General features: G+C 38.4%; 1 protein-coding gene across 3 annotated transcripts in view; it reads left to right on the top strand.

Annotated features, from left to right (window-relative positions):
* CPQ (carboxypeptidase Q) overlaps positions 1-23,078 on the top strand; it is a 385,779-nt gene that overhangs the window by 142,638 nt on the left and 220,063 nt on the right. For all 3 annotated transcript variants that reach the window (XM_080646549.1, XM_080646548.1, XM_080646550.1), the window contains exon 4: positions 19,769-19,976. In XM_080646549.1, the coding sequence (XP_080502675.1) occupies positions 19,769-19,976 (208 nt within the window). The remainder of the gene's footprint in view (positions 1-19,768; positions 19,977-23,078) is intronic.

The following is a 23,078-nucleotide window of genomic DNA, read 5'->3' on the forward strand; positions in this document are numbered from 1 at the left end:
TGACAGGATATTGTAAAAATTAAGTTACAAAATTTTTATTAAAACGTTTCTTAAATACTGTTCTATTGGCTGGGCCGCAAAAATATTCATTGTGGGCCCCATGCAGTCCACAGGCCGCGAGTTTGACATGCTTGATGTAGTGGATTATCAGACTTCAACACATCCTCTAAAACAGTGGTCGGCAAACACATTGGTCAACAGAGCCAAATATCAACAGTACAATGATTGAAATTTCTTTTGAGAGCCACATTTTTAAAACTTGAACTATATAGGTAGGTACATTGTTATTAACTTAATTAGGGTACTTGGTATTTTGTGGAAGAGCCACACTCAAGGGGCCAAAGAGCCGCATGTGGCTCGCGAGCCGCGGTTTGCTGACCACCGCTCTAAAACACCAGGGGAGTGATGTAAACACTGAGTAGACATTCAGTAGAAAAAAAAAATCAATAATAGCATGTTTTCAGTAAAGGCAATTTCCCAGTTGAAAGCGTAGCTGTTACTGCACTGAGAGAATACTGGCCACTGCTTCAGAGCTGGGGGGCTGCTGTTTATTCATATCAGTGATTGTCCCACACGCTTGGCATAAAAGCAGTCCTGTGGATGGTTCCTCCGTGTATTTGAATCTCTTTTCAGCTTCCCTCAAACTCCTCGGCTTAGTAGCAGTCCCTTTCCTTGCCAGGCACGGGGAGTGGGCAGGTAGCCTTTTCTAAGTACGTATTGGCATTGAGCAGTGGGAAAGGTTGGACCTGGCGTGCATGGGATGTGCAAATGTGTGCAGCCTATAGGAGCGCCTCCGGTTCACAGGGCAGAGCTGCTGGGAGGGTGGTCTTGGGTCTCTTTCCACTGCAGGGTAGAATTAAGCTCTTTGCTGAATACATAGGAGGCAGAATGTCTCAGACCTCTGGACACTTAACCTAAAATTCTAAAGGAAGATTTCTCATTTCTTTTTCCTTTGTACTAGCTTAACTTTAGGCAGCATTCATATACTTTCTAAACCAAAGGCTGTAGTGCTTGCTTTCAAAACTAGTAAATGGGCTTTCAATGTGAGTTTCCTGGTAATAAATGCTGATTTATTTTGAATTTTAAAAATTTGAATTTTGATTTAGTTTAATTCTTTGAAATGTAGTGGAGGAGGGGTCAGGAATAAAGTTGCATCTCCTCTGGGGTCATTTCTTCACTCTTCATCAGGCAGGTGTTGAATCACTACTAACCATTAGACATCGGGCTTTGCATTGGTCATAGAAAAATGAATGAGACTGGGATGCTTTTGTAGGTATTGCTGTGTCGTAACAATTGTCTACATTTAATTGGCCATATTCTAAGCCAGCATGAGCATTTTTAGACCATAGAAAATAGAAACCAAACAAAAATACTGCAGTTAGGAGCAAAATTGTACGGCCAGTTATCTAAGCAAGTGTCTGCTTTTTACCAGTAATTTTAGAAGCTTATGACTAAGACTAAGCAGAAAATTGGGAAGAACAATGAAAGGGGCAAAAAGTTAACGGACTGGGACAGAGTTGAGGAGACAAAATGGGAACAGAAGGAGGAAAAGCAACAAGGATTGAGGAAGGTTGTTTAGGACACTGAAACTTACAAGATTTTCTGCTTCCCCAATCAGTACTTTGTGACACGACATAGGAACATGACGAGGATATCACAATACATTCTTCATATTCTCACTTCCCTTTGCGAATTCTGGCATCAGAGCTGTTGCAGAGAACATACAACTTAAATAGGTGTGCCTATCCTTAGGCAAACTTGGTATGTTGATTAAATTCAGGTTTATTCACTTAACAAAAATTAGGTAATTACCCAGAATGCCTGGCACTCAGCACTATCCATACTGGGGCTGCACATGACAAAAACACTGGTCCAGCACTCTGGGAATGAGGAGCCTTCAGGTAGGGCAGGCTGGGATAGAGACAACTATGATATAAGATAAGGTATGATTAAAACTTTAAAGGAAATACAAACAAAACTATTGTGGGCATTTGGTGGAAAAATACTTGGGGTTGTTGCGAAATTGAGTAGAGGGAAGGAGGGCAAATCAGAAGTTTTCATTTAATCGATCATGGAAGATTGTTTGAATGTCAATAAGTGATTGATCTCAACAGGAATGGAGAATATGGGCATCTGGGTGAGGCAAGAGGAACAAAACCATTAAAAAGGAGAGCAGGTCTGATAACTATCTCTGTGTTAAAGGGTGGGGGTGGGCATGGAGGAGGCAGAGAAACAATGTATTTTAGGTCACACAGATATGCTTTCAAACCCTTTTTATTTATAAATATGGGACTATGCCCTTGTTACTTAACCTTTCTGAATCTCATATTTCTCATCTTTAATGGAACAATACTAATGATTTAGTGTGTGTGTGTGTGTGTGTGTGTGTGAAGATTGGTATTAATCTATGTAAATTCTCTGATTCTCAATAAATGGTAGCAAATATTGTTGTAAGTAGTTAGGCTGTCTCAATTTTAGGCAATGGAATTACTTAAGAACAGAGAAGTAGTCTATGATCCAATTTTGGTTGGTCTTAAGAAGCTAGGTTAGGAATATGTCCTTTGATTGATATATAGGCATTTTCTTCTATGGCTTTTTCTGTCTTACTACTTAGACCTGCTTCTTAGATAATCTTGGTCAACTTCTGGATGCCCATTGGGATCCTAGGAATAGTGGAGGATTGAACTAGATAGAGCCTGAGTCCCCGAAGACTTCATGGAGCAGAACTGTTCTATCAGACCTAGGCTAAGTTTTATGAGACTTCTCCATGAGGGATTTGGGGATTTTGTTACATGCAGAAGAATTTAAGCCTAGCCAATTCAGATGGAGGGGAAAAATAGTTTAGTTCCTAGAATTTCAAGCACATAACAGTTACAGGAATATAAAGGAAACATGTTTGGAGTGGGGGAAAGATGATGCTTTGGGTGGAGATATCAGATAATTGAAATCAATGTTAGGTGCCTGGCAGAGAAGTCAAGAGTTGGAGAAATAGACTCGGAGTGGGAAGCAGGCCTCTAAGTAGCTGTGATAATTGAATGTATGGGAAGGAATGACATTTTCATGGAAGAAGAGTGTAGAAAGAGTGTAAACTGAGTGCAAAATACTGAAGGCTGACCCTGGCAAGGTCTCTGTTTATAGAGGGGAGGAGGCAACAGAGATACCAAAGTTGGGTAGGAGGAGATAGGTGATGATGGTGGGAGGTAAAGGGTTGAGACTGAATTGAAGAAGCTTATTTATTTTATACATGGAAGCATAAGGGAAGAAGAAAAGGAATTCCCAGGTTTCTCATAGTCAAGGATATACTGTTTATATGTGTTTGTTAATGAATAAAATGCTAATTTGTTGACTGTTTCAAGGAGGATTTTGATGCCAACTCATAGATTTGTTTTCTGTTTTTAATGCTTAGCTACAGCCTTGTTAGGCTCTTCCCAGGTGAGTAGCAGCGTATCAGTGTCTTCTGTTACTGAATCGCCAAGGAATTCCATGGGGGATGGAAGGTCTTGGTGGGAAAGTCATTTAAAGGCTTTAAAGTTGTGAACAGAGAATTATGCTGCTTAAGCAACAAACTGTGAAGACTGAGAACTCGTGAACAGTTTTGAGGTTGACATCAAGTAAAATTAATAAATTGTATTTGACACATTGTAATAGTACCCATAATAATTATTGGTTTTAATGATTACAGGTCATATAGCCAGTATATAGTAACTGGCTAGAATTTATAATAGCAAGTATTACTTTTGCCTGGCCACACAACAGACATTTATGGGGATGGCTGTAAGATGGCAAATACTGAGAAATGTAAAGGAAAAGATGGTTTGTGACAAGAGGAAAGGTGGTGGTAGGTGGACGCTGTTCCTTTTTCACTTCCTAACCAGCTTGTTCTGGTGCTGCAGGCCAAGAGCGCCTGGCCCCAGTCAAGCCTACCCAACGACCTCGTGTGTCTGTCTGCACCAGTCCCCACTCTCCAGAGCCAGAAATCTGCTGCCATAGTCTCTCAGTCAGCGAGGATGGAAGATATTGTTACCTGGGGTTCCCTGATTTCCTGAAGGGTCTTCAGGACTTCATACGTGGCCGCCCCAATGCTTTTCTTTCTCCCCAGCAGGAGAGAATGAGGCTGTAAGACTACAGAAACTTCAGAAGTTGTGATTATCTGTACTCACCAGGAGTCTAAGGGGGCAGGTCTGTGTTCATAAGGGCTACAGGAGTCTTGCACAGGATGTTGGCCTGAGCAGCAGAATACAAGACAGTTATGTGTTTCATGTTTTCAAAGATGAAACAATGCAGAATGCAGGACCATGTAAACCCCAAAGGTCCACAAACCATGAAAACAAAATATCATATTTGCTGCCATATTTTCCAAACCCAGAAGAGTGCCTCAATGAATAATTGTTAAATGAATTCTTGGTAAATATTCTTATTTAAGGAATATTTAAAACTGCATCCTAAATCTGCTTGTCCTTTATATTTTCAAACATAAGGAAATAGCACCAATAGCTAATTGGAGGAATAGGATGGGGCATAATGTGGGGAGAGTAGTGAGAGATAGTATGTCCCCCATAAAACATCCATTGTAGATTTTGACAAAATCTTAGTTCAAATGTCAGTTCCTTTAATTGCTAGTTGTGTGATATTGGGCAAATTACTTAAATTTGAGCCAGAGTGTCTTTATTTTTTTTGTCTTGGTAATAATACATACCTCATATAATTTTTATTAAAAAAATAAAATGTATGAGAACTTGCTTGGTAAAAAAAAACAATCATGGAAATAATCTTATTCATTCATTCATCCATCTATCAAACATTTATTAAAAGCCTACTGTGTATTAGGATGCATACTTAGTGCTAGACATGTAGAGGTAAATATATAAACAATGCCTGTCCTAAGGAGTGGAGTGGAGAGCCTGAGGATGGCATTCAGGTTAGGCTGGAAATAAGTGCTCAAAATGCTTTTGCAAAAATGGAAACTTATTTTTTTCCCAGAAGACAAGAATTACATTTGTTTTGTTCACAGATATAGCCTATCTTCATTGACTTAGCACAGAATCTGGCTTGGCTAAGTACCTGAGATATTTTGTTGTGAATGGACTTAATATTTCTAATATTATATGATTACAATATAATATATTATTAATATTTATAATTACACAATTAAATGACCAGAATGAGTTAATTTAATTCATGAGTCTTTTATATGCCCTTTAGTGAGCTGGAAATTTTTGGTTGCCAAAGTCAACCTGGTAGCCAAATGTTTAAATTCTGGTAATTAATGATTGCATTTAGTCATAGGTTGATGAATGATTTATTTTTAATGAAAGCAGAAGGCTCGTGACAAGCTCAGCAAATCTGTTGACAGTTTTAAGACATTATGCCAGGTTGCTTAGGAAGAATTCCCAGATCTATTAGGGTATATAATGTTCTTGCAGGGCAACTAGGAAAATAACATTAAAAATTATATCTGTTTTGCTATTTAAAAGCAGAAATTACCTGAAAAGGGATCAGATTATGGAGAATTGATTCAATATTTGATGGCATTTTTTTTATTATTCAAAAAGGTAATAGATGTTAATTTCTCACAAAAGTTAAATTATAACTCTAAAGGTAGAAATAATAGTTTTTATTTGATTACTATTTTTTTTAGAGTTAACTTGCCTCTATTTTTGGATGACTTTAGTTACCTCTTTTTAAAATTCAAACTCTATATTTAAGGCTATACCTCAACATAATGTTTATGAAATGGATTAAACTTATGGAATGTTCCAGTGCAATCTAAAACCACAGCAAGTCCCAGAGGTTTATGTTTAAAAAGTGTTTTAATCAGTGATGGATTTGGAATTATTGCCAGCTGATTTCTGAATCTTTAGGCATAGTCCTGAGGAACACATTATCCAGATGTTTATAAAATGCCATTTTGTTCATGTCTTGTTTATATTTTGATTTGTGGTAAAACACACACACACACACACACACACACACACACACACACACACATACACACACCACCTACTTCAAAGTACCAGATGAAATATTTTACATCAACTAAATATTATACTCGAGCTGCTCAACAGCCTTTTCTGCCTTAAAGGGACCTCTTTGCTATCATCACCTATTTTCCCCCATGATAGTTAACAATAATCAGCCTATTTTTTAGAATTTCATGTGACCATTAAATCCTTGGTAATGATTCTTATATGTTCCCTAGCTCCTCTATTTTCCCTAAAATGTAGTTTCTCTTTGAAAGAAAAGTTTAATTTTAAAATTTAAGCCAGATTATTAAAACTGTGCAAAATGAATAGAAAAACACCCACTAATTCCCCAAAACTCAGTAGCAGAATCTAATCCTTTGAAATATCTGTCTGCTTAACTCATCACTATTAATCAGTTTAGAGACAACTTGAAAAGATATATTGGGAGAAATAAATAGAAAAAAGAGGAGAATAGGCAATATTAAAGCTGTCATTTTATATTCAGTTTGGGAGAGTAAAAAACCACTCTTACCCTTTTATCTATTTTTGAGTGATTTTTTTATTGAATAAATTTACACAGATACTCTTGGGGTTGGAGTATATGCACCATTGGAAACACGTTTTAACAATTTTCTGTGTCATAAATATGCTTCAAAATAGGGTGTTTAATGGGTGCAGTCATTTGTGATGACTTTACCATCTTTTATTTGGCCTTTTTTTCTCTTTTTATGGGGCCCATCTCAGTCCCATGGTGATTCACATCCACCCTCTGCCTTTACTGAGTCCCTCTTAGCTCAGTATGGTGTTCATTAGTCTGGTCACCAGCTATTTATGGCTTTCTGCACATAAATAGCATTGTGCTTCCTGAAGCCATTGGGTCTTGGTGAAACCATGTGAATTTTGATAGCCAATGAGATGTGAACCGAGCATTTATAGATTAGAGACATGTTCCAGAGTGCTTTTCCCTCTGTAACAGTGACTGTCAGTGTTCCAGAGAGTGACTACTCCATTAGCCTGGATTCCAGAGTAGGGCGAGGCCAAGGTGGGCACCCAAAAAACCTGGTATGAATAAGTACTGTGAGCAGAAAGTAAAATTTTATTATTTTGGGGAATTCCGGTCAAAGATAACAACATAGTCTCCTAAATTCACCCCCTTCCACATATATACCAAATAAGTAGCTATACATGGTTCAATTCCCTCTGAAAGAAATCCTGAAACTAGCTCAACAACTCCTACATATTAAATAAATAAGTAAATCCCCACATTGAAATGGGTAGGAAGGTCTGGGGCACACTTGGGGCAGCTGCTACCCAGAGGACACACTGCTTGATTGCCTGATGGCCAGTGGGGCTTGTTTTTGCCAAATCCACAAAAGTGTAGAAAACAAGAAGCAGTTCTTAACCAGTGATTCTCCCCAGGGCTGAGTTCTGAAGGAGCAGATGGAAACAGCCATCTATCAGTCTTTCCCTGAAAGAAGTCTATTTGCACAATTCAAAAGCTACTTTCTAAAGGTCTGAATTTCAGTCCATCTGCATCTAGCTGATGCCTGAGATCCTTCCTTTGGGAAACTGACAAGTCTTGGCACATATCAGCTACTTGGAGCCACTATGAACAAAGATGGCAGCTTGAATATTCACAAAAGTTTGAGAGACAACCAAGAGTGGTCGCGAGCCACATGCGGCTCTTTGGCCCCTTGAGTGTAGTTCTTCCACAAAATACCATGGCCTGGGTGAGTCTATTTTGAAGAAGTGGCGTTAGAAGAGGTTTAAGTTTAAAAAATTTGGCTCTCAAAAGAAATTTCAATTGTTGTACTGTTGATATTTGGCTCTGTTGACTAATGAGTTTGCTGACCACTGGTATAGGCCAAGCTGAAGTATAAGGTTCATCTCCTGTACATGAAACTACTTGTTCAAGACTGGGAGAAGTGTATGTTTTATATTAATGCACAGAGCCTATAAAGAGAGTCAAGAAAAATGAAGAAATAGAAGAATAATTTCAAACAAAAGAACTCCGAAAAAAATGAAATGGAGATAAAGGACTTTCCTGATAAAGGTTTGAAAATAGTGATCATGACCATGCTCACCAAGGTCCAGAGAACAATGCATGAACAAAGTGAGAATTTCAACAAACAGAAAATACCAAACAGAAATAATAGAGCTAAAGAATACAAGAATTGTGCTGAAAATTTCAAGGAAGGTTTCAATAGAAGACTAGGTCAAGCAGAAGAAAGGATCAGAAAACTTGATGACATGGCAGTAGAATTCATCTAATCAGAGCAACAAAAAGAAAAAAGAATGAAAAAGAGTGTCGGTAGCTTCATGGGCTTATGAGGCACTATTGAGAGGACCAATATTCACATTCCAGGGACCCAGATGGAGAAGAAAGAGAGGAAGGGACAGAAAGCCCTTTTAAAGAAATAATGGCTAAACAGTTTTCTAACCTGGGGAAAGAAATGGACATCCAGATCTAAGAAGCCCAGAAAGAAGACACATTCAAAGATAAATCCACACTAGGACACATTATAATTAAATTGTCAATAGTTAAAGACAAAGAATCTTAAAAGCAGCAAGAGAAAAACAATTTTTATGTACAAGGGGACCTCCATAAGACTAAAGGCAGATTTTTCAGTAGAAACTTTGTAGGTCAGCATGATATTGTCTAAGTGTGGGAAGATAAAAATTGTCAACAAAGAACACCCTACCTGGAAAAGTTGTCCTTCAGAATTGAAGGAGAGAGTTTTCTAGAGAAGCAAAAGCTGACAGAATTCACCACTATTAGATTGTCCTGACAAAAAATGTTAAAGGGAATTCTTCAAGCTGAAATGAAAGTACTAGTATGCTAATCAGCAACAGGAGAACATATGAAAGCATAAATATCACTGGTAAAGGTAAACATATAGTTAAATTTAGAATGTTTCAGTGTAGTGATAGTGGGCAAATCACTTATAAATCAAGCATAAATGTTAAAAGACAAGTAGTAAAAATAACTATAACTACAATAATTGATTACCGGATATATAAAGTAAAAAGCTGTGAATCGTGACATAAAAACCATAAAACGTGTGTGGGGGGATAAAAATACAGAGCTTTAGTATGTGGTTGAAGTTAAGCAGATATCAGCTTAAAATGGACTGTTATGAATATAAGATGTTTTATGTAAGCCTGACGGTGATCACAAAGCAGAAATCTATTGTAGATATACAAAAGAGAAAGAGAAAGGATTTTAAGCATACCACTGCTGAAAATCATAAATCAAAAAGAAATAGAGCAAAAGAAGAAGGCAGTGTTTATTCAAATACATTTCATTTTCAAAATTAAGCTATCAGCTGTGGAAATATGTATACATTTTGGGGGGACATCCTGTAGTTTCTAAATCTAAACACATATTCCAACACAAGTGGCAATGATGGAAACATTTCTGATACTTCCCTTATGAAATTATCCTTAAATTACTTGATTAGCCCCACTATAAAAAGCAGTTTTATTTTATAACATATCTTGGTTTGGACCCTAAATCTCTCATTCATTTTGTTCATAGTATTTTGGCTGTTTCCAAAAATCAATTCTAATTTTAAAATACCAGATTTTGCCTCCATTTAGACCATTTGGAAGACTGCCAAATGCTCCAAAGACAATTTAGAGGGAAAAGTTCCAAAAACATATGGAGCAGTGGGCAATTACTGCTATAACTGCAGCCTCCCACAGCAAGGGCTTTGGAGGGAATACACTCCTTTTTGTTCTGTGAGTTTGAGTAGGTTTGTTACTGTACTCATTGTCTATAACTCTATAGTCACTCTTTACATAAAACTAATATGGTTTCAATCAATTCCTTGAGAGCAGGAACTAATTCTTTCGCTGCACCTCTGCTGGTGTCTGCACATACTACGTACCTGTGTATATTTGTGATTGATTCTCTAGAAATGAATACTCTGTTGAGAATACACTTCTTCCATGGACAAATACCCATCTTTGATAAACCCTGTCTTCTGGGGAAGGCTTGAACTCTCCAACACTTGTCACCAGCAATATCTGAATCACCTCGGAATTTATTAGAAATGCATGTTCCCTGGCCCCACCCTGAACCTACTGAATCAGAAATTCTGGATATCGGACTCAATCACAAGCCCTCATGTGATTCTGGCATATAATAGATTATCAATAAACAGTAACATTTTCCTGAAGAAAAACTTAGATGATACCAAAATGAGAGAAAGTTGTGTCAGAGGTCTTAGTTACCAAAATTTGGTAAATATTTTCTGAGCTCATATTATGGGTCAAAAATTACGCTGTAACACTGGTTACACAAAAGCAAAAAAATATAATGTCTTTATTTTCGTGGAGCTGACGGCCTAAACGAGATAAAGATGTGTAAAGGGTATAAATGCGTAAATGAAGACAATGTTTTGCAACACTTCAATATAAAAGTATATGCAGAATATGGGTGGTGATGATGACTATTTCCATTTATATAAGCCACATGGGTATCTGTCAGGCACAGTACAAGTGCTTCCGTCACAACAGATCATTTCTTTCCGTCTGCCCAGAAGAAGGGCTATAAGAGATTAAAGGTGCTGTGTGGCTTGAATTGGTTCCCCTGTGCCTGGAAAGAATAAAAGCTTGGTCCAACGTTCACTATTTCTTGCTCAGAGCACTTGTTCTATTCAAGGACTCTGTTAGTTCATTTCAGAAATGGGTATATGGGCATCTAAGAATTGATATGTAGATTAAGTATGGTAATGTGTGCAATTGCTTACCTCGGTATATCTTAAATATTCAACAGATAGTAATTATTTTTATTGCTATGAACAAGGTATTTTTATTGCCGTTATCAAGGTAATCATCACTGTTACTAGTGTGATGAGTGGCAATATAGTATAGATTCTATATAAGTTAAGAGGATAGACGCAAGCCAGATTTCCAGTGTTTAATTCCGGCTTTATCAACTTCTAACTAGTAGATCATGGGATTAGCCTCTGTATTTCAATTTCCTCTTCTGTAAAGTGGGGACAATCAGAGTCCTTACTTCATATGGTTGTAGTGACTGGCAAATGAATTAATGCGTGTAAAACACTCAGAACACTGCCAGCCCTGTGGCAAAGGCTCAGTAAGGGCCACCTATTTCCATTCATTCCTGTGGAATGTTCCATGGACTCCATCAGGGAGTGTAACCTTTTTTTTTTATTTTTTTATTTTTGTATTTTGTGATTTTGATGGAAGGGCTTATGCTTTAGGAGTCCATGGAACAAGAATATTGTCTTTCCTTCAATCTGAGGGTACAGTGCTTCACTACTTACTTGAGTAAAGGCCTTTTCATGGTGCCTAAAATAAGGGTGAAAGCTGATGTCCAGGTCAAGCTTAAGAAAAGCCAAAGGGAGGAAATTTTTTAAATCAAAGGGCAGGGCATCCACTCTTTTATCTTGGAAATGTGTTAGTTAAGCAAATTTACTGATAATGGTGTGTAGGGAGCGGTTATAGGGTTAAGCCTTGGACTGACCTGCTGGCAAAGCTGCAAACAAGTCCCAGCTTAGAGGGCACAGCCCACTTAGCATAATTAAGCTTGACCTTATGATACTCCCTAGATCCTTCCTTGGAAGCTAATGGGCTGTGGGAGGTGCAGCAAGTGCTGCCAAAACAAGTGAAACTCACAGGAACATTGTAACTATGGTGACCACAGCCCAGAAGATCCACCTAGACCCAGCTTATTCTCTTTGTCTTTTCTTCATCCTTCGTCGGCCTCCCTCAGGCTCGCCGATCCCTTGGCTGTGCTGGCACGGCACAATGATGCACAGATGCTCTTTGTAGACATTCTTTTCCTCCTTTGAAGTAACCGAGTGCTGATTTCCTACCTGTGTCAGCAATCTTTTTAGGATCAATTCTGTGCCCCTCTCTATCACTGTGGAGCAGAGGTCTCATATATGACTTTCCTGAAGATTAGAAGACTAAAACATGGACCGATTGCCTCAGAGGCCGAGATGTACACTAATGTGAATAAACAGTTAAAACACTCCCAGATGTACAGGAAGATTTCCTTGAACACAAATGTGATTGACATCAAGAAAGTATTAGCTTATAATTCTGCCTAGATGGCACCTTGACGGACCAGCACTGCAGGGTTCAGCTGCAAATATTTCACATAATTGATGGTGGAAGAAAAGAAAATGTCCACAGATATTTTTCTATTAATTTGCCACAGGTGCTCAAATTTCTGTGACCTAGAATTTCAAGGATTCGTATTGCTACTGGGATAGCTTCAGGCTTTGCTTCCAGGTTATTTTATGGGCTGTGGCATGGACTTTTAAGAATTGAATTCCCTTTATCGGTAATGCTGCAGTTCACACGATTACAGTCTAACAGAATGGCTGCAGTTTCTCAAAGAATCAAGTGACTATTAGCTCAATTTACATCACTCCAAATTCATGTTCAATCTTTATCAGGAGCATACAATGTTCAGTTCTGTTATTTTAACGTAATACTATGCCATTTACATGTTTCCACATACTGCTTTTGGCCATTTACTTTCCATGTGTCTTTAATTTTCTTGCTGCTCACCTGAAATTCCCCTGCTGGATTGTTCCTAGAATTTCCTATTTATACCCAGGAAACATCTTAGTATAAATTATTGGTTTTTCTGATTTTATAATATTGCCAAGGAGTTTGTGCTCCAAAGCAGAATAACCAAACAAAGTAAGAATTTTTATAGTTCTTACTACATATTGTATTTATCGGGCCCTTAAACATATGGTAGAAAACTATAAATACTTAAAATATGGTATAATCTATACATTCTTTCTATACAAGGAGTAATAAGATATGGTCTTGACTCTTGAGGCCCTCATATCTACTAAAGGTGTTTAAATACACGATTATAACATAATGTGCTTAGGGCTATAGACAGAAGTATGGAGGGGAAAGCAGGGATACACAGGGGAGTAAATCTGCTTTCAGAAGACTTCACAGAGGAAGGGCCATTTGCATTGAACCTTGAAGGAAAATGCCCAGGCATTGCCGTGGGGGCGGGGGGGGCAAAGTTCAGACAGGCAGTAGCATGTGTCAAGTTCCATGTTGGGAAAGTGAAAAGCACCTTCTGAGTGGGTGAAGACTCAGTGTGGTTGTGTTATCGGTGGGGTGTCCTCCATGTCCCACCCGTTGCTGGTGGAAGTGGGCTTCTTGGGGTGCCATGGGAACAAGAATTCCCTGAGGCTCCCACAGGAGGATGAGCTGTCGTGGAAAGCTTTACTGATGAGGTCACATTAAGGGAGTTCCCCTCCAAGGTCCCACCATGGAAAAGTCCCATTTTGTCTCCAGCAGGGCTAGGGTCAAAGCCATTCCCCAGACTCTTCCCTCCTTATTCAAGTCCATTCCAGTCCAGTATCTGGCTAACTTAGTGGCTAACGTAGCTTGTGATCTCAGGTGCAGTCCATTGCCTGTAGGGTTCACGTGGCCATGGGTCCTGTGGCTTCTAGGGTCACATGGCAGGCTAGCAGGGGTTATGGAACAAGCTGGAGCAAAGCAGGAGGAACAAGAGAGAGAATTCCTTTGTCTGTGGATTTTAACCAATGAATCCTTTGGGATTTGGAGGGCTTGCAGTGGCTTCACCCTCCTAGCCAATCCATGGTTCCCAGGCTAGACGAAGAGGCAAGCATCTTCCCTACCTCACCCCATCTGCACTGTGCATGTGTCCATTTTCCCCTTTGGTGAACCCCTTCCCCAGGTATCTGTGGGGAATGGTGGTTCCCTGGGGAGTGTAAACTTGCAGCTTTCTAGTGGAGCTGCCGAGATGACCAAGCTTATAATATCTGGCCTCCCTTTGCTCCTTTTCTGTTATTAATATTAATAACTAGCTAGTTACAACGGTAACAGTTGGAGTATATTCAGGTTTATGTGGGGAAAGTGGCAGGAGATGAGAAAATAAACTAATCAGGGACAGATAACAAAAGATTTTATGTACTAAACTTAGTTTTGCAATGTACTTTCTGGCCTTACAAAGATCTCTGTCTGTACTGCGTGGGTGGGAAATGCTTTTGCCAGCATTATTTTAATAAGCTATATTGGGACAGTTACAAATTGTATTCTTAACTTGGCCCTCCTTAAAGGTGAACGAATCAACATTTCACAAAATGTATTTTTCAGATAAGTATATGAAATGATAAAAGTGTTACATGAAAAAGGGTTCTATGGTCAATTAAGTTTGAGAAATGCTTAGTCAAACAGGTTTCCTAACAATATTACTTTTCATTGACTGCCACAAGCTAATGTGCTTCAGAACCTCTCAGAATGGCAAAATAATGCCCAGTGTGTTATGACTTTATTTAACCATGGAATCTCTTCCCCCTTACAAGTTTTCTTATGCCTAACATTCTGTGGAACACATAGAAGACATGATTTTATTGTTTCTCCTTCAGTACTTAGTTGATGCTTTGCTTTAAAAATATCTTCTTTGCCCTAACCAGTTTGGCTCAGTGGATAGAGCGTCAGCCTGCGGACTGAAGGGTCCCAGGTTCGAATTTGGTCAAGGGCATGTACCTTGGTTGTAGGCACATACCCAGTAGGGAGTGTGCAGGAGGCAGCTGATCAATGTTTCTCTCTCAGCTGACTTCAAATTATGTCACTTTACACATGATGCACAAAAACTTAATGAAATTTGAAAAACTTAAGACATATTTTATCTGTTCATTTTAAATTTGGGGATACTTTCTGGCAAGCACCGAATCCAGCAGGCTTTGTTTTCATATACCTTGTAAGCCAGATCCATGGAAGCAATACTTTTTAATGAAAAAGATACCAGGATTTTCTCCTTAAAGAGAAATAAGAAACCTTAAGATTCTTGTTTTTTTTCATGATAGAAGTTTTATTGGAATATAATTCACATACCAAAACATTTACCCCTTTAACACTCACAATTTGGTGGTTTTTAGTAAATGCACAGAGTGGTACAATTACCAACACTAATTTTAGATATATATTTTAGATATATTCTCATCATCCCAAAATGAAACCCCATACCTATTAGCATTTACTGCCCCCTCACTAGCTCTAGGCAACTTAAAATTTACTTTCTATCTCTATGGATTTGACTATTCTAGACATTTCATATAAGAAGGAATCTTACAATATGTGGTCTTTCCTGACTGGCTTCTTTCCCTTAGGATAATATTTTCAAGGTTTATTTATGCTGTAGCATTTATAAGAACATTTCTTATATTTTTCTTTATTTTATTTTATTTTTTTAATTTTTATTTTTCAATTACTGCTTAATTATGTTGTATTAGTTTTAGGTGTACAGTATAGTGGTTAAACAATCATATACTTTACAAAGTGTTTCCTCCCCTCCCCCCCCCCCCGATATTTCCAGTAGTTATTACAATACTAGTGGCCTGGTGCACAAAATTTATGCAGGGGCAGGGGAGGGTGTCCCTCAGTCCGGCCGGCACCCTCTCCAATCTGGGACCCCTCGGGGGATGTCCGGCAGTTGGACATCCCTCTCGCAATCTGGGACCACTGGCTCCTAACCGCTCACCTGCCTGCCTGCCTGCCTGATTGCCCCTAACCATTCTGCCTGGCAGCCTGCTCGCCCCCAACTGAACCCCTGCCAGCCTGCTCACCCCAACTACTCCCCCCTCCCGGCCTCATCGCCCCCAACTGCCCCCCCCCACTGGCCTGATCAACCGCAACTGCCCTCCCCTCCTGGCCTGATCACCCCTAACTGCCTCTGCCTCGGCCCCGTCACCATGGCTTTATCTGGAAGGACATCCGGAAGGTCTCCCGGTCTAATTAGCATATTACCCTTTTATTAGTATAGATTATTGACTATATTTCCTAAGCTGCACTTCCTATTTCCATGACTGTTTTGTAACTGCCAATTTGTATTTTTTAATCCCTTTACCTTCTTTGCCCAACCTCCCAATCTGGCAGTTATCAATTTGTTCTCTGTATGAAACTGTTTCTGTTTTGTTTGTTCCTTTATTTTGTTCTTTAGATTCCTTCCACATACAAATGAAATCATATGTCTGGCTTATGTCATTTAGCATAATACCCTCTAGGTCCATCCATGTTGTCACAAATGGTAAGATTTCATTCTTTTTTTATGGCCGAGGGATATTCCAGTGTGTGTGTGTGTGTGTGTGTGTGTGTGTGTGTGTGTGTGTGTGTGTATATATATATATATATATATATATATATATATATATCACATCTTCTTTATCCAGTTGTCTATTGATGGGCACTTAGGTTGCTTCCATATTTTGGCTATTGTAAATAATTCTGTGATGAACATATGGATGTATATATTTTTCAAATTTGTGTTTTTGATGTCTTCGGATAAACATTATTTCTTTATTGCTAATTAATATTCCTTGGTTGGGGATACCACATTTTGTTTATCCATTCATCAGTTGATGGACATTAACAAGCAGGCTTTTTTCTACCTTTTGACTATTATGAATAATGCTGCCACAAACATTGGTGTGCAAATTTTTTGTGAACATATATCTTTATTTCTCTTGAGTATATTCCTAGAGGTAGAATTGCTGGATCATATGGTAACTATATGTTTAACTTTTTAAGGAACTGTCAAAATTGTTTTTCAAAGTGGCTACACCATTTTATATTTCCACATCTTTGCCAATGCTTGTTTTTATCTGTCTTCTTTATGATAGCCATTCTAGAGGATGTGAGGTGACATCTCATTGTGGTTTTGATATACATTTCCCTTATGGCTAATGATATTCAGCATCCTGTCATGTGGGTAATATCCATTTTTACATCTTATTTGGATGAAACCATTCTTATAACAGTTTCTTTCTGGACTCAATTCTATTCTATTAATTTATATGTCATACCAATACCACACTCTCTTGATTACCAGAGATTTGTAGTAAGTTTTGAAATTTGGAAGTATGAGTCTGCCAGCTTTGTTTTGATTGATTTTTGGATGTTAAATCAATCTTGCATTTCTGGGATAAATCTCACTTCAGCAATGGTATGTAATCCTTTTCATATGTTTATATGTTGCTGGTGTCAACTTTCTTATGTTTTGAGGATTTTTTATATTTATATTCACGAGATGTTGGGTTATAGTTTTCTCTTTTTGTGATGTCTTTGGTTTTGAAAACAGTAATACTGACCTTACAGAATGAGTTGGGAAGTGTTCCCTTGTCCTGCATATTTTAGAAGACTTTATGAAGAATTGGTATTAATCTTTAAATGTATTTTTTATGGCTTTCTTTATAATTTACCCTTTGCTATTGTTAAGTTGCAGGTGGGTCATGAAGGTGGTATTTATGCTGATCTTTCTCTGTAGGGCAATTGACAGTGAATGTATAGGAGTCCAAATAAAACTGTTGACTCTTCATTCTGCCTACTTCTAGTAAACAGGGCTAGATATTCCACCAGTGGGAGACATGCTCAATTGCAGAAACAATTATAAGGCCTTTTTATCTTGAATTTGGAACCACAGTTGGAAGATGCCTTTCAGTGCCATTTTCCTCATTGGAGCCATGGATGCATGCCCTGATCCCTGTCTACTCTTAAAGAACACTTACCTGTAACATATTAGTACAGATTTGTTTAGAAACATTATTTAAGGAGCCTGTTCAGAAATGTTATAATGACCTCTTGAGTAAGAGAGTCTGAGCATAAGGAGAGTTTCTTGAATCTTAGACATCACATGAGAATATGATATTAGATGGTCTTCATACATGTTTCAAAGTACTTTTGGTCATTAATCACTTTACTATTTCAGTGGGGGGGAAATTAGCCTTGAAGGAATAATAATAATAATATAACATGTTTACTAAATAATCACTATGTGCCAAACCCTATTTTATTTATTTATTTATTTTTATTTGTTAAAATGTTTTTATTGATTTCAGAGAAAGGAACGGAGAGGGAAAGTGATAGGAACATCAGTGATGAGAGAGAATAATTGATTGGCTGCCTCCTGCACAACTCCCACTGGGGATCGAGCCTGTAACCTGGGCATGTGCCTGACCATGAATTGAACTGTGACCTCCTGGTTCATGGATTGACACTCAACCATTGAGCCTCACAGGCTGGGCCAAACCCTGTTTTAAATTCTTTACATATACTATGTCTTTTATTCCTCATAGCAATCTAATAAGGTCAGTACTAATATTCTTCTCCACTTTACATATGAGGAAACTCAGAAACAGAGTGGTAATCTAAGTTGCTTGGTATTAGGCAGGTAGACAAAGGTAGAGCCGGGAGGTGATGTAGGTTATGTGACTGCGTAGCCTGTCCTGAACCAGAAGTTATTGTACCTCAGGCATATTCCACAACAGGGATTCCGATTCTGAGCTTCTGTATTACAAGTCTTGAGTTTAAAAGTCATTTGTCTTCCTTTTGATAAAGATTAACATGTTTAGTCAACATTTAAGGAATATTTATAAAAGGTATACTCAGATGTTACTAAGGACTTGAGATTACACAGTCTTTATAGGGGTAATGTAATGGACAATTGATAAAATAAATATTTAACATTTATTGAGTGCTTACTATGTTCCTAAATAAGTGATTAACTTGTATAGATTAATTGAATGTGTAAAATACGTCTATAAGATAGGTATTATTGTTATCACCTCCATTTATAGATGAAGCCACTAAAGCAAAGATACTTAATTTGCCCAAGATACTTAAATTGCTCAATTAGCAATAAGTGGCAGAGCCCAGATTTGAACCCAGACAGTTTTGCTCCTGAGCCTATTCTTATCATTTTGTTATGCAATTTCTCTAAGTAAGTAAACAGTCCCTGACATACGGTCACTACAGTATAGTAACACCAAGAAAACAATGATAATGGGTTGTTGTGTTTATGCATAAGAAAAGCTTTTCTATAAACATGAGAGAATCTGAACCAAATATGAAGAGAAAAATTAATTTTAAAAGGGAGCTGTTAGCTTGTGCATTGACAGAGATGGGAATGGATGATACGATGAGGTGTGCACTCAGAAGCTGTGCCTGCTTGGTCCTGAGGGAGTTGTAATCTGGGAGAGTAAAATTGGACAGTTTGAAAGAGCAATTTTAGAAAATGAGTTTATCAAACTTGATTAGCACATTAGAGTTTGAATCAACGATAGATTAATATAAACTTCATGTCCAACTGTTTCTAGTAAATTAGCAGGGAAAACTTAACCTGTTGCAGTAATATTTATTCTTTAGTGCCAAAAGCATAATCATTTTTTGTATTTTGTTTAATAGCAGTACAATCAGGGACCTGGGTTTATTCAGCACTTTTCTTCATAGGAACACAAATGTTTCCCATTGTTCTACAGTTTCCTGCAAAGTGTTCCACCACAATTCAAGCCTACAGATTTGGACCTCTGGGTTTGAGAAGAGAATAGCCCCAGAGCCAGCCAGTGACCAGAGAGCTGGTGTATCTGGACCAGTTTTCTTCCAGATGTGTGGGGTTCTGGTTTGCAGCCTCAATGGACTCCAGAGCTCCCTTTATCTCCGGGAACCCGTGTGTTCACCCCTTGGTCATGAAGGCAATCTTAATGTTCTTCCAAGTTTGAGGCAATTTGAAATTTTAAAGGATCACCCAAATTATCAAAATAAATTTCATGTAATATTTTCCATGAGATAATTATTAAATGGAAGTTTCTAAGTTATTTTTCCAAAAAGAAGCATTAACTTTACATCAAAAGCAAATGAAACAATATTGCCCACTTGTCCTATTCCTCATATGCACTCAAAGATCAGTGAAAGTCACATGTCAAATGCAGTCACTTAAAATAATATTTGTGATTTATTTCTGCTTCTAAGGTAACCTGGTGGCGTATTTTCTCAAGTCCTCACACAGGTGTTCAGGAATACCAGGATGGTGTGCCACAGATCCCAACAGCCTGCATTACAGTGGAAGATGCAGAAATGATGTCAAGAATGGTTTCTCGTGGGAGCAAAATTGTCATTCAGCTGAAGATGGGGGCAAAGAACTATCCAGATGCTGATTCCTTCAACACTGTAGCAGAGATCATTGGTAGCAAGTATCCGGAGCAGGTGAGTGAGAGAGACAGCAGGTTGTCTGGGAATGGGGAGTTGTGGTCAAGAGATAACATGGGTCTGCAGAGATGGTCCTTGTACACTTATTCACTGCAGATGCTTCATATATATACCTTTTCCCATCGAAAATTTTACTACATGGACTGAAGAAAGAAAAGACTAATTGAAAAGTGGAATAGGATCCATGGTGTAGAAATTCAACCTCTGAATAGCTGAGGGCAATATTTGTGCATATGTGTTGTGTTTATTCCATTTGAAGCTGGCTTGGCACGCAGTAGCTTCTTAACATATTTTCCCCCCAGTAAAATGAAGAGAGGAAGAAAAGGAGAAAATGGCTGGAGGAGTGTCTTTATCTCAATTCTCTTTAATTCTAGAAGTTTCCTGCCCATGAAAAACACTGATTGCCATTGGTACATGGGACATGAGTCCTAAGTACAGCCCTGTATGTCCAAAGCTGAACACCTCAACTCCTTCAGACCAGACACCTCACCTTAGTTTCTGGTCTTTGTTAAAGGAACTAACTCTATCTACCTCTCAGCACAGTTAGGAAACTTCAAATTGTTTTTTATTCTCTCTTCTTTATCACTGTCCTATAGCCATGTACTGCATCCTATTTAGTCCACTTTCACCATATTTTTAAAAAATCTGTTATCGCCTTGCCTTTACTGTCATTATTGTCTTAATTCAGACCCTTGATACTTCCCTCCTGATTTTTTCTGATCTCTCCCTTACTTCTGTATTTTTTGCAATGCAGCTCAGAGTGTTGTTGTATTTTTCAAATTAAGAAATTTACTTATTTTAATGTAAATCAAATTTTATTTTTTCCATGCAATAAACATTAATATTTCAAGAAAAAGGATTTTAAATATAATAATGTTACATGCACAGTCTCTACGCGGTCTCCACTTTCGGTCCTCGGGTGTCAGGGTTCTCTCCTGCGAGTTTTCCGTTGATGATTCAGGAGGTTTTTCTGTATTTTAGTTGTATTAATACCAGTTTGTTCCCGGGAGCGTGTCCATGCAGCATCCACTTACTCTGCCACCATTTTTAATCTCCCTCAGAGTGTTTTTTTTATGACAGTGGTCTTCCCTGCTGTCAGGCCCCCTCTCCTTTTCCCTGTAGGACAAAAGCTCTGATGAAGATAAACTTTGGGGTGAGTGATCTGAGAAGCAAAAGAGATAAGGAGGGAGAAGAGTTAAATAGGAGGCAATTGTAATTAAGAATAAATTATATAATACTGTTCATAATTGAATAGAAAATGAGAATGAAGAAAGAGGGAAAGGAAATGTATGATGGAGATTCAAATGCCAGCTAAGAACTGTTCCTTCAATGGCTGATAAGGGAGTTCAACTTTCCTAAATTCTGGCAAACTTTTCTAAAACCATTCCACTATATTTTTTATTATCAGTAATGCTGACCGTGACACAAACATTGGTCTGATACATTAGGTTGACTCTCATCTCTGACACATCCTTGTTACCTTACTTCACATTCTATTAAAGAATAGTGCTAAATAATGCTGAGATTCGTTGCAATGGAAATTCTCTCTCAAAAAGAAGAGGTTCTATAGAAATTATCATTACTCTGCCTGCTGGTTGAACATCCTGGTGACTTGAAGGTGGGCTAACAATCATGCAGTGGCTGATAGAAGCTATTCATTGCAAACACCTAGCACAACCCATTACATCTCATTATCATGCACAGCTCCTTAATGAAAGGAAAGCAATTAGCACATAAAAAATCCTTTTGATGTGGCCCAACAACCATGGACAAGGTGTGATTTTCAGCTCTGGAAAAGTATATATGTGATTGATGAAGCATGAACACATTTTAAAAACACATTGCATAATCAAGCCATAAGCATGCACTGAATTAACGATAGGCTTTTATTTTAATTTTTTTATTGGTCTTAGAGAGAGGAAGAGAGAGAGAGAGAGAGGAGGGAAACATCGATGTGAGAAAGAAATATTAACTGGTTACCTCTCGCTCGTGCCAGGGATTGAACCCGCAACCTGGGTATTGCTGTCCAGGGAGTAGAACCCGTCACCTTTTGGTGTACCGGGTGACACTCTAACGAACTGAGCCACACTAGCCAGGGCAACCACAGGCTTTTAAAAATGCCAATAATACATAAACATTATTGGGTTTTATATGTGAAAATGGCAGAATAGGGATATTAACACACATTAATCCTACCCTCTTCCTAAAGCACCCACGGTGGCATGTTTGACTCCTCTAAGTCCCAAATTCTCTCTTCACTTGACCTCTTTATAAACTGCTCCTCTGTCATTTGAACATGTTCTGGAGGGTTCAGCAGACCTTGAACACTTTGACGCGTGCATTCATTGGGGGAAACAGTCTTCTAGGGAGCTCTGACAGGTGTCTACATTCCTTTCTCTCAGTTAATTCTTGGGAAACCACATCTTCGAGGCCCATCTGCAGTTGGGAATGAGAATGAGAATGAAAGTGAGAATGAAAGCTCTTTGACTTCTGAGCTGATCCTCCTGGTGCTAAAATAGCAATATTAGTTCTGTTCCCATTCATTAAGGAACTGATTTGCATTGGAAAATTCATAGGAAACTGGTTGTCATTCAGGAATAGATTTTATTTTTTATTAAATCAGTGGGGTTTATCCTAACACTTAAAAGAGTCTTAGACAGAGGCCAGGACAGAGATGTAAGGGGTCTTTGTAATCCAGTACCAATTCCCTGACCTTCAGGTGAGCAAACTGAATCCATGAGTGACTTGTCCCAGGGTCCAGGGGACACAAATTCCTGAGAGGAACAAATCTGGAATGTGACTCCACATTTTCTGACTCCCATTTCTTTCTAGCCTGAGGATGTTCCGTTGTGCCTGGGCACACCTTAGCGGGATAGTGTCTGAGTCTGAGGGAGGTTGATTCGGGATACAGGCAGGGCCATCTCTACCTACCAAGTCATTACATAGGAGAAACTGTGTTTTAGTTTCATGCTTTTTCCCCACCGTCTCCTTTTTTTGGCACAGAGTTCTCATAAATATTGTCCTTTGTTGTGTCAGAGTTTCCTTATAGCTCTCATGAGGGTTATCACCTGAGAAACCCTCCTGTGCTGGGTCCATTCC

The sequence above is a fragment of the Plecotus auritus genome (assembly GCF_963455305.1).
Source record: "Plecotus auritus genome assembly, chromosome: 11".
Lineage (NCBI taxonomy): Eukaryota > Metazoa > Chordata > Mammalia > Chiroptera > Vespertilionidae > Plecotus > Plecotus auritus.